Genomic DNA, 15,999 nt, shown 5'->3' with positions numbered 1-15,999 from the left:
ATCGGCCCACGGCTACAGGCGTATCCAGAGGAACTGATCCGCCAGCGTCGCACCCACGACGGCCAGATTGAGTACCTGATTCGCTGGTGCCTCGCTGCCGTTGACAACGGTTCCGCCTCCGGTGGCACCAACTGCAGCGGTTCCGGCGGCGGCATCAGTCCCGGGGCGGGCGGCTCTGTCAATTCAGTGCCCAGGGAGGTGAAACCTGAGAACGTTCTGATGTGGATGTCCATGGAGGATGTGTACGCCAACTGTCCCGCGCTGCTGGGCAAGAGGAAAGCTGACTCGCAGCGCCCCCTGCAGCCGCAGGAGAAGCAAAGCGAGGAAGAGTGCAACGTGGCGGAGGGGACGTTTGACGAGACGGAGCTGCTGGACATGAAGGAGGACGTGAAGAATCTGGTGCGCCGCGCCAGGAAGCAGATGGCCAAGAAGAGCGAGCTGTCCATCAGCATCACGCACACCATCCACGTGCTGAGCGCCTACGCCAGCATCGGCTCGCTTGTGGGCGTCTTCAAGGAGACGGGCGCCCTCAACTTGTTGATGGAGCTGCTGTGCAACAAGGAGACGCAGACCAGACGCAGCGCCGGCAAGATGCTGCGAGCGCTGGCGTCCCACGATGCAGGTGATGCTGTCACCATGGTAACACTTGGGCCATGTGGAGCAAGATAGTGCATCTTGTTTGTTCCTCCAGCGTATGAAGCTGCTGCTTGCAGGTCATGTGACCCGTTTGCCGTCCACACAGTTGGCGTCGCGATGAAGTTAGGCATTTTGTGTTGACACATGCAGCACTTTGATTGGCTCCACAAGACACTATTGTCTGGATTTGCGCAAAAGTCATGTGACGCGTTCTCAGTCTTTCCCATTCATTTATTTGTGGCAGCCCGTCACAATAAAATTTGGACCGCCACAGAAGGATTTAGATTTTTTTAAATTATTTTTCGGCGGTCGAGTGTTTAGCGCACAGGCCACAGAGCTAGGAGATCCGAGTTCAATTCCACCCTCGGCCAACTTTGTGTGGAGTTTGCATGTTCTCCCCGTGCATGTGTGGCTTTTCTCCGGTTACTCCGGTTTCCTCCCACATTCCAAAAACATGCTAGATTAATTGGCGACTCCAAATTGTCCATAGGTATGAATGTGAGTGTGAATGGTTGTTTGTCTATATGTGCCCTGTGATTGGCTGGCCACCAGTCCAGGGTGTACCCCGCCTCTCGCCCAAGACAGCTGGGATAGGCTCCATCATGCATGCGACCCTCGTGAGGATAAGCGGTAGAAAATTAATGAATGAAAATTCCTTAACCCTCATTAACGTGTCACTTCAGTGCAAATGCAGTTGGTTGTTCCAACTCTGTCCGCTAGATGGCAGCGTTACCCTGCAGCCTGCCGGGTGTCATCCACACATCCCCACTGGTTGAGAGTTAAGTCCAGCATCGCCTGCCAGTGTGCCAGTGCGTTATGCACATACCTCGTACACTATAACGCATCTTTTCACCAAGATGGTGGTCATATAGACATTAGTGCACATGCACATGAAGCCCAGCAAACATGAATGTGTTCTTTAATGATCTGTTACATTTTTGCACATCTACCTCTTCACGAAAAGGCAACTTAACGAGATTAGGGCCCTGCGCTTACTAAATGCACATATTTCACATTGTGGCCGTTTTTTTGCTTAAAACTGCAGCAGCAGTCTAGAGGTTCTTTTCTATTGTGGAGTTGCATTGTCACCTCTTTGTGCATCCTTGATAGCAAATGAATTAAAGTGGCGGTGTTAGAGGAGGTTAAAAAACATGACATCATGTGACATGACGAAGTTGACTTTAGCCTGTCCTCACACATACCCGCCACCACAGATACATTGCGGTCCTGTGGAAACACTGACGTTGTCCTCCACAGGAAGCCGAGCCTACGTGCTGCTGTCGCTCAGTCAGCAGGACGGCATCGAGCAGCACATGGATTTCGATAACCGCTACACACTGCTGGAGCTGTTTGCTGAAACCACGTCTTCCGAGGAGCACGGCATCTCCTTTGAGGGCATCCACTTGCCGCAGGTAACCTGCCGTAAGAACCAAAGCAAACATTAGCCTTTGGCTAGCGTGACGTAACGAGAGCTTTCACGTGTCTCCAGATTCCAGGGAAGCTGCTGTTCTCTCTGGTCAAGCGTTACCTGTGCGTCACCTCGCTGATGGACAAGCTCAACACGGTGGGCGTGGACTCGGGCACTGACAGACAGGAAGCCGGCTCCTCCCCGGCGTCTTCCTCGTCCACCTCCTCCTGCAGCCAGCAAACGGAACGGCTTCGTGTGCAGTGTGAGTTTGAATTCACCATGGCCATGGCCAACTTGATATCGGAGCTGGTGCGCGTCATGGGCTGGGATCGCAAGGTGTCTCAGAGCTCCGCCCCGCTCCACCATGGAGGTGGCGCTTCTGTGAAGGACCACGGTGCGGATGTATCTCTGCCCATTTGGAGATCCATTTTCCAGCCTCGCTGCAGCAGCATCTCGCCTGTGGCGCTGGGCGCCGCCCGGGATGCCAGCCCTCCTGGCGCCACGGCACCAAAGAAGAAGGCGGGAAACGGCTTCAAAAGCCGTTGCGACTTCGCCAGCCGCTCGGCTTACGTCGAGTACGTCCAGGATAACCTGAAGAGCGGCATGGCCGTCCGCATGTTGGAGGACTACGAGGAAGTGAGTGCAGGAGACCAGGGAGAATTCCGCTACAGCAACGACGGCTCTCCACCGGTTCAGGTGAGGCTTATGGTCCACTCACAGGGAGAAAGAGTCACCTGGACTGACGCCCCGCCCCCTGTAGGTGTACTGGAATGCTCTGCGCAGGACTTACTGGGTGCACTGGCACATGGTGGAAATTTTGGGAAGCGGCAGCAGTGGTTCGGCTGACAAGGAGACCCTGGAGAAGGCCTCATCCCTGACAGAAACCATCAGACTCACCACAGGTAGAAAGCGACGTCTGTCTGCTTTTTCCGCCATCGTCTTCCTGTTGTTCTTTTCGTGCCCTCAGCCAGCCAGACCATCTTCTCCAAGCCCCTCGGCGGCCTCTACTCGCTCCCGTACTTGGCTGACAGTCCGCAGGCGGATTCGGCAGCTTTGAGTCGTGCTGAGTGGTGGGAGGTCCTCTTCTTCATCAAGAAGTTGGAAGCGAAGGAGCAACAGGAAGTCAACCACCTCCTCTTGCTCAGCCTCGGCGACCAGGTGCGACTCAGCCGTAATGTGTCGTATGTCTTCTACTCAGTATCTCATCTCTGATTGGTTGTCTTTAAACTCAGGAGGCGGAGCTTGATGACGCCACACTGATCAGCCTACTCGTCCCAGGAGATGTGGCCAAGAAGGTCCTTCACTACCTGAAGCAACATCTTCCCTCCTCCTGCCTCAGCGAGCTGCTCTGCTCTCATGCCTTCTGCAAACACTACCTGAAGCCAGGAGGAGGAGGAGGAGCATGTCTGGACGATGAAGAGCTGCCGGGTGAGGAAGCCGCTGTCTTCTCCGTGGGACCGTTCAGCTCGGAGCGTTCCTGCGGCCTTGAACGTGTTTGCGTTGCAGAAGAAGGAGGAGCCCACATGTGCTCGTCCTCTGTGATGGTCTCCAAGAGAGCCAAGAAAGAACTTCCTGACGAGTCGACCTGCGGCAGCCCCGAGATGGAGAGCGAGTTTCCTCAGGAGGATTCCAGCAAATATCCCGACGGTTTGGAGGAGATGATGAAGGGTGAGTCTGGTGACATTTGATTCTGGTCCAGTTGATGAGACGAGACGTCCTCTTCAGTCTTCAGCAGTCCTCGTGTCCTGGGCAAGAAGACAGTGCTGGAGAAGTTGGGGGAGGTGGTGGACATACTCAGGAAAGGAGGCTTCAGATGGGACATCGTCCAGAACCTGGCTGGCGTCATCTTCATCACTAGGCTGCTGGAGGACAAGGTGACACAGGAGAAGAACTATATGAGGAACGAATCTGTCCAGGGTGTACGGTGAGACAGATGTTGTGTTGTCTTGGGAATGTTCCAAGGTTGTCCTCGAGACATTTGACTTGTTCTCTTCAGGGACAAAGTGCTGAAGCTGCTGGTGGAGCTTCTGGGCTCATCCTGCAGAAACGTGGTTGCATGCACGTTGCGGCTCACGCACATGCTCATGCTGAGATACGAGTGGAGGGTTTCCTTCGCCACAGAGGGCGGAGTCAAAGCCATCCTGACGTGCATGCAGGAGCTCTCCAACGTATCGCATGTGCAGCAGCTGGCACTGGCGGTGAGGAACCAGCAAACACACGCACGGCAACATGGCGTCCAGGGCTTGATGTGGATTGTCTTCAGACCCTGAAGGTCGTCACCGGCGCCAGTAAACACGACCTGTGCGGCAGTAGCAGCGTTCCCGCTCTGTCTGAGTCCGGCACTCAGATGATGCTGGAGATCTTCGCCAGCATCGGCTCGGCCACGCCAGAAGGCTCCACGGGCCTGTTGGCCACCATCCCCGCCGCCGTGGAACTCATGATGAAGACCAAAGGGTGAGTGCGTCTTCAGGAGCGGCGAGGCGGGAAGGCATTCCATTAACAAAGCACGCCACGCCCCCCCTGCAGCTGTACGCCGGCGGTGCGTAACGGCCTTCTGGTCATAGTCATGCTGGTCTCCAACCACAAGAGTCTGGCCGAGCAGCTGGTGTCCTGCGACGTCACCGCTGTCCTAAAGAAGTGCCTGATGCTGTCCCAAACCGAGACCATGCTCGCCATCATTGCCCTCAACCACATCTTCATGGTGCACAAGCTGGAGAGCAAAGGTAGGGGTCCTCCTGTCTTCGCCGCCCTCGCCTCCTGTGGACGGTCTGAGGTTACAGTCTTTGTCCACGGTGCCCATCAGATCGTCCCGAGCAGTTGGACCTGAAGGACACACAGCTTCAGATGTTGGTGCTGAGCCTGAGGGAAGCGACGGCCACTAAAGAAGTCATCCTGACTTTGGAACAGGTGCTGTTTGACCCCTTTTCCCAGCTGGAAGACCAGCGCTACCAGGTATGTGCACACACACACAGTTTTGAATGAGAGAACAAGAAGTTCCTGCTGGTTTTTCTTCTGGGATGGAAGCAGAGGTGACTGATCTTTTGTGGTTTCAGGTCACACAGAATCGAGACACTTTTCAGGACCTGGTCCGTCTAATGGAGCAGCTTCGAGCGGACCGGGCGGTCCAGCTGTCCATCCTCAGGTAGGACACCTGGCATGGTTATGCGCCCCTTACCGATGCCTGCTAACTTGTTGAATGTGATCTCCGGCTCTCTCTCACGCCAGGATCCTGAACAAGTTTTTAGACTGCTACCAGGAGGACGCGCTGCCGTGGCACGAGAGTATCGAGCCCTGCCTGGCGTCCATGGCGGCCTTCTTCAGCGACAATGAGGTGAGGACCAAGAGAGGAGAACATGCGCACAAAAGGTGTGTCTGACCATCTTGTGCACAGGTGCTCCAGAAATTCATCCGCTTCCTGTACCGCCTGGCGTCTCTGAACAAAGACTACGCGGTGGTCATGTGTCGCCTGGGAACCAAAGAGGCCTTGCTCAAGACGCTGGACAAACACGGCGCCAACCTCCCGCTGTTCGCTGAGCTGCGAGACCTGGTCAGCGACTGCGAGAAGTACGCCAGCCTCTACAAGAAGATGACCACCAGCGTCCTGGCTGGCTGCATCCAGGTACCACGGACACGCCCCCTTCTTTTTTCGCTTCCGAGTTTGTGTGCGTGTACCGTGTCAGCACGGGAGTAGACAAGAAGTCCTGCGTCAGACTACTTCCTGTGTGCTGGTAGATGGTGTTGGGTCAGATCGAGGAACATCGTCGCAGCCATCAGCCAATCAACATTCCTTTTTTTGACGTCTTCCTCCGAAATCTTTGCCAAGGTGGGTGCCTGATTTCTCAGGTGGGCTTCCGGCTCCGTCCTCATGTTTTTCTTCTGCTTGTCTGACCTGTGCTCAGGTTCCAGCGTGGAACTGAAAGAGGAGAAGTGTTGGGAGAAGGTGGAGGTGTCGTCCAATCACCATCGAGCGAACAAGCTAACCGACAAGAATAGTAAAACTTACTGGGAGTCCAACGGCCCCACCGGCTCGCACTTCATCAACATCTTCATGCACAGAGGCATCGTCATCAGGTACGCCACGCTCATCGCTCATCCTGCGTACCGTCTTCTAACGCACGCATGTGTGTGTGTGTGTAGGCAGTTGGCCATCCTGGTGGCTAGCGAGGACTCCAGCTATATGCCGGCCAGGGTCCTGGTTCTGGGTGGAGATGACCCGGCCAACATCAGCACAGAACTCAACACGGTAAGGATGAGTTTTCTGGTACACACCAGATCACGTGACCACTACTCTTAACCTGGCGTGTAGGTCAACGTGACGGCATCAGCCAGTCGAGTGGTTCTTCTCGAGAACATGACCAGATTCTGGTCCATCATACAGATCCGCATCAAGAGATGTCAGCAGGTCAGACTTTGAGCTCATGTCCCAGCAGGTGTGTCCCTCAACCCCGCCCCTCTCCACTGACCACACCTCCTCTGTGACAGGGCGGCATTGACACACGGGTTCACGGTTTTGAGGTTCTGGGGCCTAAGCCAACGTTCTGGCCCGTCTTTAAAGAGCAGCTGTGCTGTCGGACCTTCTTGTTCTACAGCACCAAGGCGCACACGTGGTGTCAGGAAGTGATGGACGAGAGGACGCAGCTGCTGCAGCTCTTCAATAAGTGGGGCATTTTCTCAAAAGTGTCCTCACCTGTTGCTGCTGCTGCTTCACTGTGTGTGTGTGTGTGTGTGTGTGTGTGTGTGCACTCAGGCTTAACAGCGCCCTCAAACATGAGCAGATGTTTGCAGACCGGTTCCTGCCAGATGTGGAAGCTGCCGAAGCTCTGGGTCGAACCTGCTGGGAAGCGCTGGTCACGCCTATCGTGCGCACAATCACCTTCTCAGGTAACAGCGAGAAGCTACCTGCCATCTACTTGCGCTCTTCTTTGTTCATTTACTCCCAAGCGTTTCCTTCCAGAGTCCTCTGGCTCCAGCCCGTTGTCGTGGCTGCTCAGCGAGTACCTGGGCAACTCTGACTCCGCCCACCGCTGCAAAGGCAGGGCAGCCGTCTTCAACTCTCGCGTGAGACGCCTGACGCACCTGCTCGTGCACGTGGACACCAGCCGACCTGACGGAGAGGAGCTGAAAGCGCCCGTCAAGCCGAGTGAGCGTATAGACGAGCTCGCTTTACTCATTTGAATATTTAAGGAGCCCCTTCGTTACGTCTGCTCTGTGTATGTCCTCCAAGATGGGAAGGAGGTCAAAAACAAAGACGCTGCAGTGGCCTCTTCTTCTCCTTCGTCACTGAAGCCCAAAGTGAAGAGCAGCAGCATTGCTGACATCGCCCTCTGTTGGCAGGAGGTGGTACAGCAGGAGGTGAATGCATGAGATTAGTAACTAACAACTTGGTGTGCACCATACTTATTGGGCCCATATCAAGGAATTATGACATTCATTCATTCATTCATTCATTTTCTACTGCTTTTTCCTCACGGGGATGCTGGAGCCTATCCCAGCTGTCAAACAACCATTCACACTCACATTCATACCTATGGACAATTTGGAGTGGCTAATTAACCTAGCATGTTTTTGGAATGTGGGAGGAAACCGGAGTACCCGGAGAAAACCCACGCATGCACGGGGAGAACATGCAAACTCCACACAGAGATGGCCGAAGATGGAATTGAACCCTGGCGCTAACCACTTGAACACCGTGCCGCCTGGAATTATGACATCATATCGACAAATCAGATTTTTAACAAAGCTCCAATGAGGTGCGATGACCTCTCACCTCACAGCGCGGGTGAACAAATCAGGCACTTTTTTTTTTAGTACACAAACTAGTACACAAAAATTTACTGCTTCCTTTCCGTGCTTGTTGTACCACATGCGGTGAGCGGAAAAAAAATCACCATCAAACCCACAAAAAGAGACCTCCATGGTGTCCCACCGCCTGCTCTGAGCATGTGCCCGAATACAGTGCACCTTTCTGGGCCTCGCCAGATGGCTCCCCCGGGTCTACACTCTGGTTTTCCAATTCCTAGTAATGCCCTGATCTGTCTCCTGAAGGGTTAAATCCAAATGTAAAACAATAAATATAAAAAAGGTTATTGATGCCATTTTGATCTCTAGAAGCTTTTTTTTTTTTTTACATGAAATTTGGACTGTACGTTTGTACTACTACTACTACTACTACTACTACTTACAATAATAATAATAATACTGCCTAAAATCATTTATCTTCAATGTGCAGGTGAAGACGTTTCTGGAGTTGAGCTGCGATCATCCTGACTTTGTGGAACGTTACCGGACTTTGTACCTGCGTCTAAAGAACGCCATGGAGGAACTGTTTGGGCAGCAGACCGCCTTCGTCCTGGCCCTGCGACACGGATTCTCTGCCGCCTTACTTCAGCTGTCCATCCTCAGAGCCATGCACGTAAGTTCATCCCCATGTCTTTTCCCTGCATCCTTTGCTCGCTGCGGAATGTGTGGAATCTCAACCCATTGGCAGGTGAGCGAGAGATTTGCTCAGTACGTGGACCAGATGCTGCAGAAGAGCGCCTCGGTTTTTGGCAGCATGGAGACTCTGGAGAAGCTGCAGCAGTTTTTGGAGCCGATGCTGTTCCTGTCGGGCTTGGAGCTCGCCAACACCTTTGAGCATTTCTACAGGTGAGTGCACCACACCCTCCACACGAGGTGCCGAGTGACCATCATGACGGTGTGCAGGTACTACTTAGCCGACCGGCTCCTGGGGCGGGCCAACGTGTGGTTGGAACGTTCGGTGGTGGAGCAGCTGGGCTCCTGCTTCCCCAATCGCTTCCCTCAGCAAATGTTGAAGAACCTCAGCGAGTCGTCCGACCTACAGCAGGAGTTCCACCTGTACCGCCTGCAGCAGCTGGACCGCACGTTGCACACCCAGCAGGTCCCACTGGGCAGCATTCTCGCAACACAGAGAACCTGAACGACCACGCTGACCCCTTCTCTCAAGAGTGTCTTCTTTGTGTCGGAGCACAGATGGAGGAGGAGGAAGAAGAGGATGGGTGGGTGGAGTCAGAGGAGGAAGCAGACATCAAAATTCTGGTTCTGTCTCCCCGCTGCTGGGCCATCTCTTCGCTCTGCTTCTTGGAAGAACCTTCACAACACTTCCCGTCTGAGCTCTGTTCCTACCTGACCCGCTTCACCGACTTCTACACCCACAGTGAGTCCTGCCAACCCCACCCAATTTTGTGATGAGCCGGCCAAGCTATGACTTGATGACCTGCCGTGCGTCTGCGTGTAGGTCAGTCCATGTACAGCGTGAGTCACTCCAAGCCTCGTCGGCTCCAGTGGACGTGGCTCGGTCACGCTGAGCTCCGCTTTGGCTGCTGGACGCTTCACGTGTCCACACTGCAGATGTTCATCCTGTTGCACTTCAACACACTCCAGGTAAAACACACACACACACACACGGTGACACGCCTAGATTGTAACGCACAGGTGTTACACTGCAGGAAGTGGATGTGGCTTCTTTGCTGAAGGCGTGTGGCCTATCCAAAGACATTGTGCTTCATGCGCTGCAGCCTCTCATCAATGATGGGGGACCGCTCAGCTGCAGCCATCCTGAAGACCCCTGCCAAGGTCTCTAACACGCGCACACACACACACATACAGGCTGTGTCTAACCGCACTTTCTGTGCAGGTGTGTTGCACTTGAAGCAACAGCTGGCGTCTGACAACCAGGGGGACGTGGCCATGTGCGTCCAGCTGCAGCCCAGACAGACCTATCTGAACGTGGACGAAGACGCGGCCGCCACATTGGAGAGGAAGAGGAACGTCATCTACTGCGTGATCGTCAACATCCTCAAGCAGGAGAAGGAGATGCACATCGACAACCTGGTCTTCAAGGTCAGCTTCTCTCAAACTCATCACTAGGACGGACAAGGTTGGGGCTGGGCCCTGACTCCTCCTGGTCGCCGCAGGTGCTGGACTCCTGTCAGAAGCGGGAAGCGGTCCGGTCCCCCGGTCCTGGTCCTTTTAGCTGCAGCGCCGGGGATGTTCTCTCCTGCATCATGCACGTCATCAGCAAAGGTTGCGTGCGCCGCAACCCGGACAATCCTCACATCGTAGACTTCCTCCCAGAGGACCCGTCCACGCCGCAGAAAGGCCACGCCCAACTTTCCTTCAGCAAGACGGAGACCACCTGTGTCAGGTGTGTTGTTTGCGGCAGCAAACTATTTTTACTCTTCTTCTTGTTATAGTCATTTTTAGGCGATAGTTTGACTTCAGATTTTTGTCAACAAACACTAGCACATTTGTGTGTTTTAGTTGGAACATTTATTTTATTATAATTTATGTCAGTAAGTATTGGAAATTGGATGAGGGTGGGTCTGTGTTCATTTGGTTCTCTGAGTTCGATATTTGTTCCTGTCTCAGCTTTACACAATACATCATAAGATAGATGCCAGGACGTAAGCTCTTGATTTACCGTGCGATCTACGTTCCTACCCTCACTTAAGTAACACACTAATGAATATAAATAAGAAAAGACTGCATTGGGTTGGGGCTGCACGGCGGTCGAGTGGTTAGCACGCAGACCTCACAGCTAAGAGACCAGTGTTCAATTCCACCCTCGGCCATCTCTGTGGAGTTTGCATGTTCTCCCCATGCATGTGTGGGTTTTCTCCGGGTACTCCGGTTTCCTCCCACATTCCAAAAACATGCTAGGTTAATTGGCCACTCCAAATTGTCCATAGGTATGAATGTGAGTGTGAATGGTTGTTTGTCTTTATGTGCCCTGAATTGGCTGGCGACAGGTGCAGGGTGTACCCCGCCTCTTGCCCGAAGACAGCTGGGATAGGCTCCAGCACCCCCGCGACCCTCGTGAGTATAAGCGGTAGAAAATGAATGAATGAATGAATGAATGAATGCATTGGGTTGAAAGTGATCATTCAGAGGCTAATATGAGCTCATAAAGACTTATTCATGAAGACATATTACCAATATCAATGAGTCATATTTACTACTGAAAGGTTCCATCTGCAGCCACTGGGTATTTACAAACAGCCAAAAACAAATGCTGCAGCAAACATTAAAAAGAAGAAATAATCAAAACATGCACTTAAGACTTAATACACGGGACTAAACAACATTTTATGTTACAATTTCAAAACATGCAATACATCATATGGCAACTAAATAGACTACTAACATTTTCCTCTTGACGTGGGAGTTAACACTTGCATGTTCACCTTAAAATGTTGTAATAATTCATTCATTTTCCTCATGAGGGTCGCGGGTGTGCTGGAGCCTATCCCAGCTGTCTTCTGGCGAGAGGCTGGGTACACCCTGGACTGGTGGCCAGCCAATCACAGGGCACATATAGACAAACAACCATTCACACTCACATTCATACCTATGGACAATTTGGAGTGGCCAATTAACCTAGCATGTTTTTGGAATGTGGGAGGAAACCGGAGTAGCTGGAGAAAACCCACGCATGCACGGGGAGAACATGCAAACTCCACACAGAGATGCCCGAGGGTGGAATTGAACTCTGGTCTCCTAACTGTGAGGTCTGCGTGCTAACCACTAGACCACCGTGCCGCCCTGCTGTAATAATAATAATAAATAATATTATTTTGTCATGAAAAAGGTTCATCAACCAAATAATTTTGTCATCGTTGATGAAAACAACACTGGTCAGGTGTGACCCAGGAATGCACGTGCACATGCAGCAGATAACCACATTTCTCTCTCGTAGCTCGCCAGCAACACCGCGGCTCTTTGAGGACGGGGTTCTGGACACGGTTCTCTTCTCCATGGGTCGAACCATGACACAGGACGAAGTTCGTCAGCTGATGAACACAACAGTCCAGCAGGTCCAAACAAGACTGATCCTGTCCCGATCCGGGTTTGCCAGTCTTTGCTCACTTGTGGCGACTCTTCAGGTGGCGGCGACTCTCAGTCTGGACCTGGACCGAGCTGAGCACCTCCTGGTCCATTGTAACTGGAACGCTGACCTGCTGGTGCAGCGCTACACCGACGACCCCGACGCCATCATCGTGGCGGCCGGGCTGAAATGTCCGAACCCTCAGCCGCCGCCAATCCCCGGCTCCACTTGCCCTGTGTGCCTGGTTCCCTGCCGCGCTGGGCCAGAGCCGCCGCCCTCGCTGAGCTGCATGCACTACTGCTGCAGGGTCGGAGATCACATGATGCGGGTGGGATCCTGCGGTGGTGCGTGCGTGTGACCTTGTGTTGTTGTTGTTGTTGCAGTCGTGTTGGCAGGAGTACCTGAGCGCCCGTATCGAGCAGAACCTGGTGATGAACTGCAACTGTCCAATCCCAGACTGCCAGGCCCAGCCCACGTCTCACTTCTTCCTCAGCATTGTTTCTGATAAAGATACCGTTGCCAAGGTAACGGCCACCTCAAATGGCATATTGACAGGTGCACATGCTCATTGTGTTGTCACGGCGGCCAGTACGACAAGGCGCTACTGCGAGGCTTTGTGGAGTCGTGCTCCAACCTGACATGGTGCACCAACCCGCAAGGGTGCGACCAGATCCTCTGCAAGGAGAACATGGGCAGCATGGGGACTTGCTCCAAGTGCTGCTGGTCGTCCTGCTTCAGTTGCAACTTCCCCGAGGTCAGAGTCGGTTGCGCACGCCAAAGCGAGTGAACACAGTTTCAGGAGTTTGTTCTGGGCGCAGGCACACTACCCGGCGAGCTGCAGTCACATGTCCCAGTGGATGGACGACGGGGGTTTTTACGAGGGCATGAGTGTAGAGGCTCAGAGCAAACATCTGGCCAAGCTCATCTCCAAGCGCTGCCCCAGCTGCCAGGCTCAGATCGAGAAGAACGAGGGTTGCCTCCAGTGCGTGACGCCCCCCCCCCGCACGCCACTCCTCGCCGCCACCACGACTGCAGCTGTGCTTAACGTGCTTGTGTTCTGTGTCCTCAGTATGACCTGTGCCAAATGCAACCATGGCTTCTGCTGGCGCTGCCTGAAACCGTGGAAGCCCACACATAAAGACTACTACAACTGCTCCGCCATGGTGGGTGGGCGCAGAAACGTGATCTCCCTCAGAGGCAAAGTTGATGGATGACTTATTTTCCTCTTCTTTCAGGTAAGCAAAGTAGCGCGTCAGGAGAAGAAGTTCCAGGATTTTAACGAGAGATGCACCTTCCAGCACCAAGCCAAGGTACAAGCCCCGCCCTTTTCATTTTAGCCAAGTCAAACACGAGACGCTTCTGCTACGAGTTGTTGCGCCTTGCAGGACTTTGCCATCGGCCTGGAGAAGAAGGTGTCATCCATTAACGAAGCTCTGCAGATGAAGTCTCTCACCTTCGTCATCGACGCCTGCAAACTTTTGGCGCAGGCCCGCAAGGTGATCCCGGCTCCGGCACGTTAGACTCACTCTTCCGAGCCGCCGCTTGACTGTTCCTTGTTGGTTGGGCTGCAGGTGCTGGCCTACTCGTGCGTTTATAGTTTCTATAACCAGGACAGTGACAAGATGGACGTGATGGAGCAGCAGACCGAGGCTTTGGACCTGCACACCAATGCCTTGCAGATCTTGTTAGGTGAGCCCGCGGCACCCTACCCTTGCTGCGTGCGTGCGAACGCTTCCATTAATGTGAGCGTTTCCTGTTTGTCAGAGGGGACGCTGCTGCAGTGCACCGACTTGGCCTCCTGTGTCCGTCTGCTGAAAGCGGAACAGCTCAACACGGGACTAGAGCTGATCCGACGCATTCAGGAACGCTTGCTGGCCATCCTGCAGCACTCCACGCAGGTGAGCGCTGAAAGACAAGCTGGCTCACTTGAGTTGGAATACAATAGGAATGGTAAAGGTTTTATTTCATTTAAACATGCATCAGATTACAATTGAATGCATCACATAATCAGTTCACAGTTCCACATGTCCAAAAGGAGTAGGAAGAAGCAAAGCTTATTAAATCCTACCCCTCCATCTGGTACTTTTACAATCAGTAACTGTTACATTTGTTCACTTCCTGCTTTCCATAATACAGTTTAAGGTTTTTTTTTTTAAATAATGTACCTCGTACTGAAGTACGAGGTGATATGAGCATCCAATGACATAATGTGTACCATAGTAAGTGTCAATATAGTGATATATATAGCACATCATGACTGGTTCAAGACTCTTCATCCTTGTATTTAGCAAACATCAACTGCTTGTATTGTTTCTTGAATTGGCTCATCGTTGTGCATTGTTTGAGGTCCTTACTCAATCCATTCCATAGTTTGATTCCACATACTGAAATGCTATGGCTTTTTAACGTAGTCCTAGCATATAAGTGTTTCAAATGTACTTCTTCCCTGAGATCATATTTATCCTCTCTTGTAGAGAAATATTGGATTGGATATTGGACATTTTTAGCTAATTGGTTATTTTTAGCTTTATGCATTATTTTAGCTGTTTGAAGATGAACTATATCAGCAAGTTGAAGCATTTGTGATTTTAGAAATAAGGAGTTAGTATGTTCTCTGTAGGCGGCATTATGAATTATCCTTACTGACCTTTTTTGCAGTACATTTAGCGAGTGAAGATTGCTTTTATAGTTATTACCCCATATTTCCACACAATAAGTAAGATATGGTAGAACCAGAGAGCAATAAAGAGTGTGGAGTGATTTCTGATTCAGAACAAATTTTGCTTTGTTCAATACTGAAATATTTCTGGCCACCTTATGTTTGTATATTTGTAATATGAGGTTTCCAGCTCATATTTTCATTTATTGTGATCCCCAGAAATGTATTTTTGTTCACTCCATGAAATGCCATCCAAATAAAGTGTGATCATTTAGACAAGGACTCTGTTTATCCTGTTGCGTGTCCTCTTTCGTCATGCCAGGAAAAAGTGTTTCAGAGCGCTTTGTTACCGTGGTAACCGTTTCCCGTCTTGCTTTTAGGACTTCAGGGTGGGTTATCCGTCCAAAAGCAGCCAGGAAGCAGAACTGACGCACACCTGCGACTTGGCCAACCACAACGACGCCAACAAAGCGTGAGTAGGACCTGGAACGCTGTCACATGGTCAGCCCTTGAAAAACACACACTTTTGTCCTCAGGTCCACGTCGGACCGAGCGTCCAGCTCCGGAGACTCTGACAACAACAACTGCGCTGGCGAGAGGGGAGACGAGGAAGCGGAGGACGAGGATGACGAGTACGATGAAGACTACGTACCCGAGTGGCACGAGGACTATGATGATGAAGAGATAGACGAAGACGACTTCTTCTCCGACGACGACGAGTCTGAGAATCTGGAGAGGGACTTCAGCCCCTTTGACTGAATCAAGTCGAGTGCAAAACTCTCCAGTGACAAAGTCAGGCCCTGCTCCCCCCCTCACCTGACCACCCAACAAAGAGGGTCGCGGCCTGTCAAGAGGCCGTCCCACGCATGAAACGATGCAGCTTTGCTTGCTTCTCGCCACAGACTTGAGAGTACACCGGCCACCTCCCACCTGACGCCCAGTTTGGAATATCGAGAGAGGGCTGGTATATCCTGGATCGTCTCTTATCTCGCTATATTTGCTCATTAGTTCTCAAGTAGCTCAACAAACATCCTTGGAGGAAGTCATGCCGTTTTGGAACATGGGTCACCAGGCTGCTGGTCATGGTCCTGAAAGTCTTGGAATTGGAATTGAAGGCTTTGCTCCGGTTTTTGGTGACAAGAATGAATGTCAGAGTGTTTATTTGTTGCCATTTGTTAGGACCGTGAAAGTCTTTGCTCTGTTTGTTGGTTTCTATGCAGCGTCATCGAGGGGAGGGGGAGGGGGGGTTGCCAATCAGCCCTTAATGCTAACGCAGACAAGTTGTGATGCTAACAGAACTTGTATTTACGTTGTTGATGTTCTCAGACGTCTCTGCTTTCTTTGGAGTCCAGCGACTCCCACCAGCAAAATCAATAAAAAGCTTTTCTGACTAAACCTTATTTTTTTAATTCAAGCCTTTGGGGGTATGTCTAATTATTTGACACAGTTGTG

The 15,999-nt window shown here is 52.1% G+C and overlaps 1 protein-coding gene across 2 annotated transcripts in view; it reads left to right on the top strand.

Moving 5' to 3' along the window:
• LOC131117232 (cullin-9) overlaps positions 1-15,874 on the top strand; it is a 16,854-nt gene extending 980 nt beyond the window's left edge. Inside the window, exons 2-44 of one of the 2 annotated variants that reach the window (XM_058064535.1) lie at positions 1-622; positions 1,894-2,048; positions 2,126-2,740; positions 2,805-2,946; positions 3,012-3,202; positions 3,277-3,472; positions 3,551-3,712; positions 3,770-3,968; positions 4,041-4,242; positions 4,308-4,498; positions 4,571-4,767; positions 4,848-4,996; positions 5,098-5,186; positions 5,270-5,375; positions 5,436-5,663; positions 5,777-5,867; positions 5,944-6,115; positions 6,182-6,287; positions 6,351-6,446; positions 6,527-6,702; positions 6,792-6,925; positions 6,999-7,184; positions 7,269-7,396; positions 8,274-8,456; positions 8,532-8,689; positions 8,747-8,942; positions 9,035-9,218; positions 9,300-9,445; positions 9,511-9,637; positions 9,699-9,904; positions 9,979-10,208; positions 11,760-11,877; positions 11,947-12,195; positions 12,272-12,412; positions 12,478-12,642; positions 12,707-12,870; positions 12,958-13,051; positions 13,124-13,198; positions 13,274-13,384; positions 13,460-13,577; positions 13,653-13,786; positions 14,928-15,019; positions 15,084-15,872. The exon at positions 1-622 is cut by the window's left edge and continues 44 nt beyond it. In XM_058064535.1, coding sequence (XP_057920518.1) covers positions 1-622; positions 1,894-2,048; positions 2,126-2,740; positions 2,805-2,946; positions 3,012-3,202; positions 3,277-3,472; positions 3,551-3,712; positions 3,770-3,968; positions 4,041-4,242; positions 4,308-4,498; positions 4,571-4,767; positions 4,848-4,996; positions 5,098-5,186; positions 5,270-5,375; positions 5,436-5,663; positions 5,777-5,867; positions 5,944-6,115; positions 6,182-6,287; positions 6,351-6,446; positions 6,527-6,702; positions 6,792-6,925; positions 6,999-7,184; positions 7,269-7,396; positions 8,274-8,456; positions 8,532-8,689; positions 8,747-8,942; positions 9,035-9,218; positions 9,300-9,445; positions 9,511-9,637; positions 9,699-9,904; positions 9,979-10,208; positions 11,760-11,877; positions 11,947-12,195; positions 12,272-12,412; positions 12,478-12,642; positions 12,707-12,870; positions 12,958-13,051; positions 13,124-13,198; positions 13,274-13,384; positions 13,460-13,577; positions 13,653-13,786; positions 14,928-15,019; positions 15,084-15,306 — 7,647 coding nt within the window. In that variant the 3' untranslated portion in view covers positions 15,307-15,872. Of the gene's footprint in view, positions 623-1,893; positions 2,049-2,125; positions 2,741-2,804; positions 2,947-3,011; positions 3,203-3,276; positions 3,713-3,769; positions 3,969-4,040; positions 4,243-4,307; positions 4,499-4,570; positions 4,768-4,847; positions 4,997-5,097; positions 5,187-5,269; positions 5,376-5,435; positions 5,664-5,776; positions 5,868-5,943; positions 6,116-6,181; positions 6,288-6,350; positions 6,447-6,526; positions 6,703-6,791; positions 6,926-6,998; positions 7,185-7,268; positions 7,397-8,273; positions 8,457-8,531; positions 8,690-8,746; positions 8,943-9,034; positions 9,219-9,299; positions 9,446-9,510; positions 9,638-9,698; positions 9,905-9,978; positions 10,209-11,759; positions 11,878-11,946; positions 12,196-12,271; positions 12,413-12,477; positions 12,643-12,706; positions 12,871-12,957; positions 13,052-13,123; positions 13,199-13,273; positions 13,385-13,459; positions 13,578-13,652; positions 13,787-14,927; positions 15,020-15,083 lie in introns of both variants that reach the window. The other variant, XM_058064534.1, reaches the window with a different exon arrangement.
• Positions 15,875-15,999: the final 125 nt, after the last annotated feature.

The sequence above is a fragment of the Doryrhamphus excisus genome, chromosome 2 (assembly GCF_030265055.1).
Source record: "Doryrhamphus excisus isolate RoL2022-K1 chromosome 2, RoL_Dexc_1.0, whole genome shotgun sequence".
Taxonomy (NCBI): Eukaryota; Metazoa; Chordata; class Actinopteri; order Syngnathiformes; family Syngnathidae; genus Doryrhamphus; species Doryrhamphus excisus.
The sequence above is the reverse complement of the archived record's forward strand: the minus strand, read 5'-3'. Positions and strand labels throughout refer to the sequence as shown.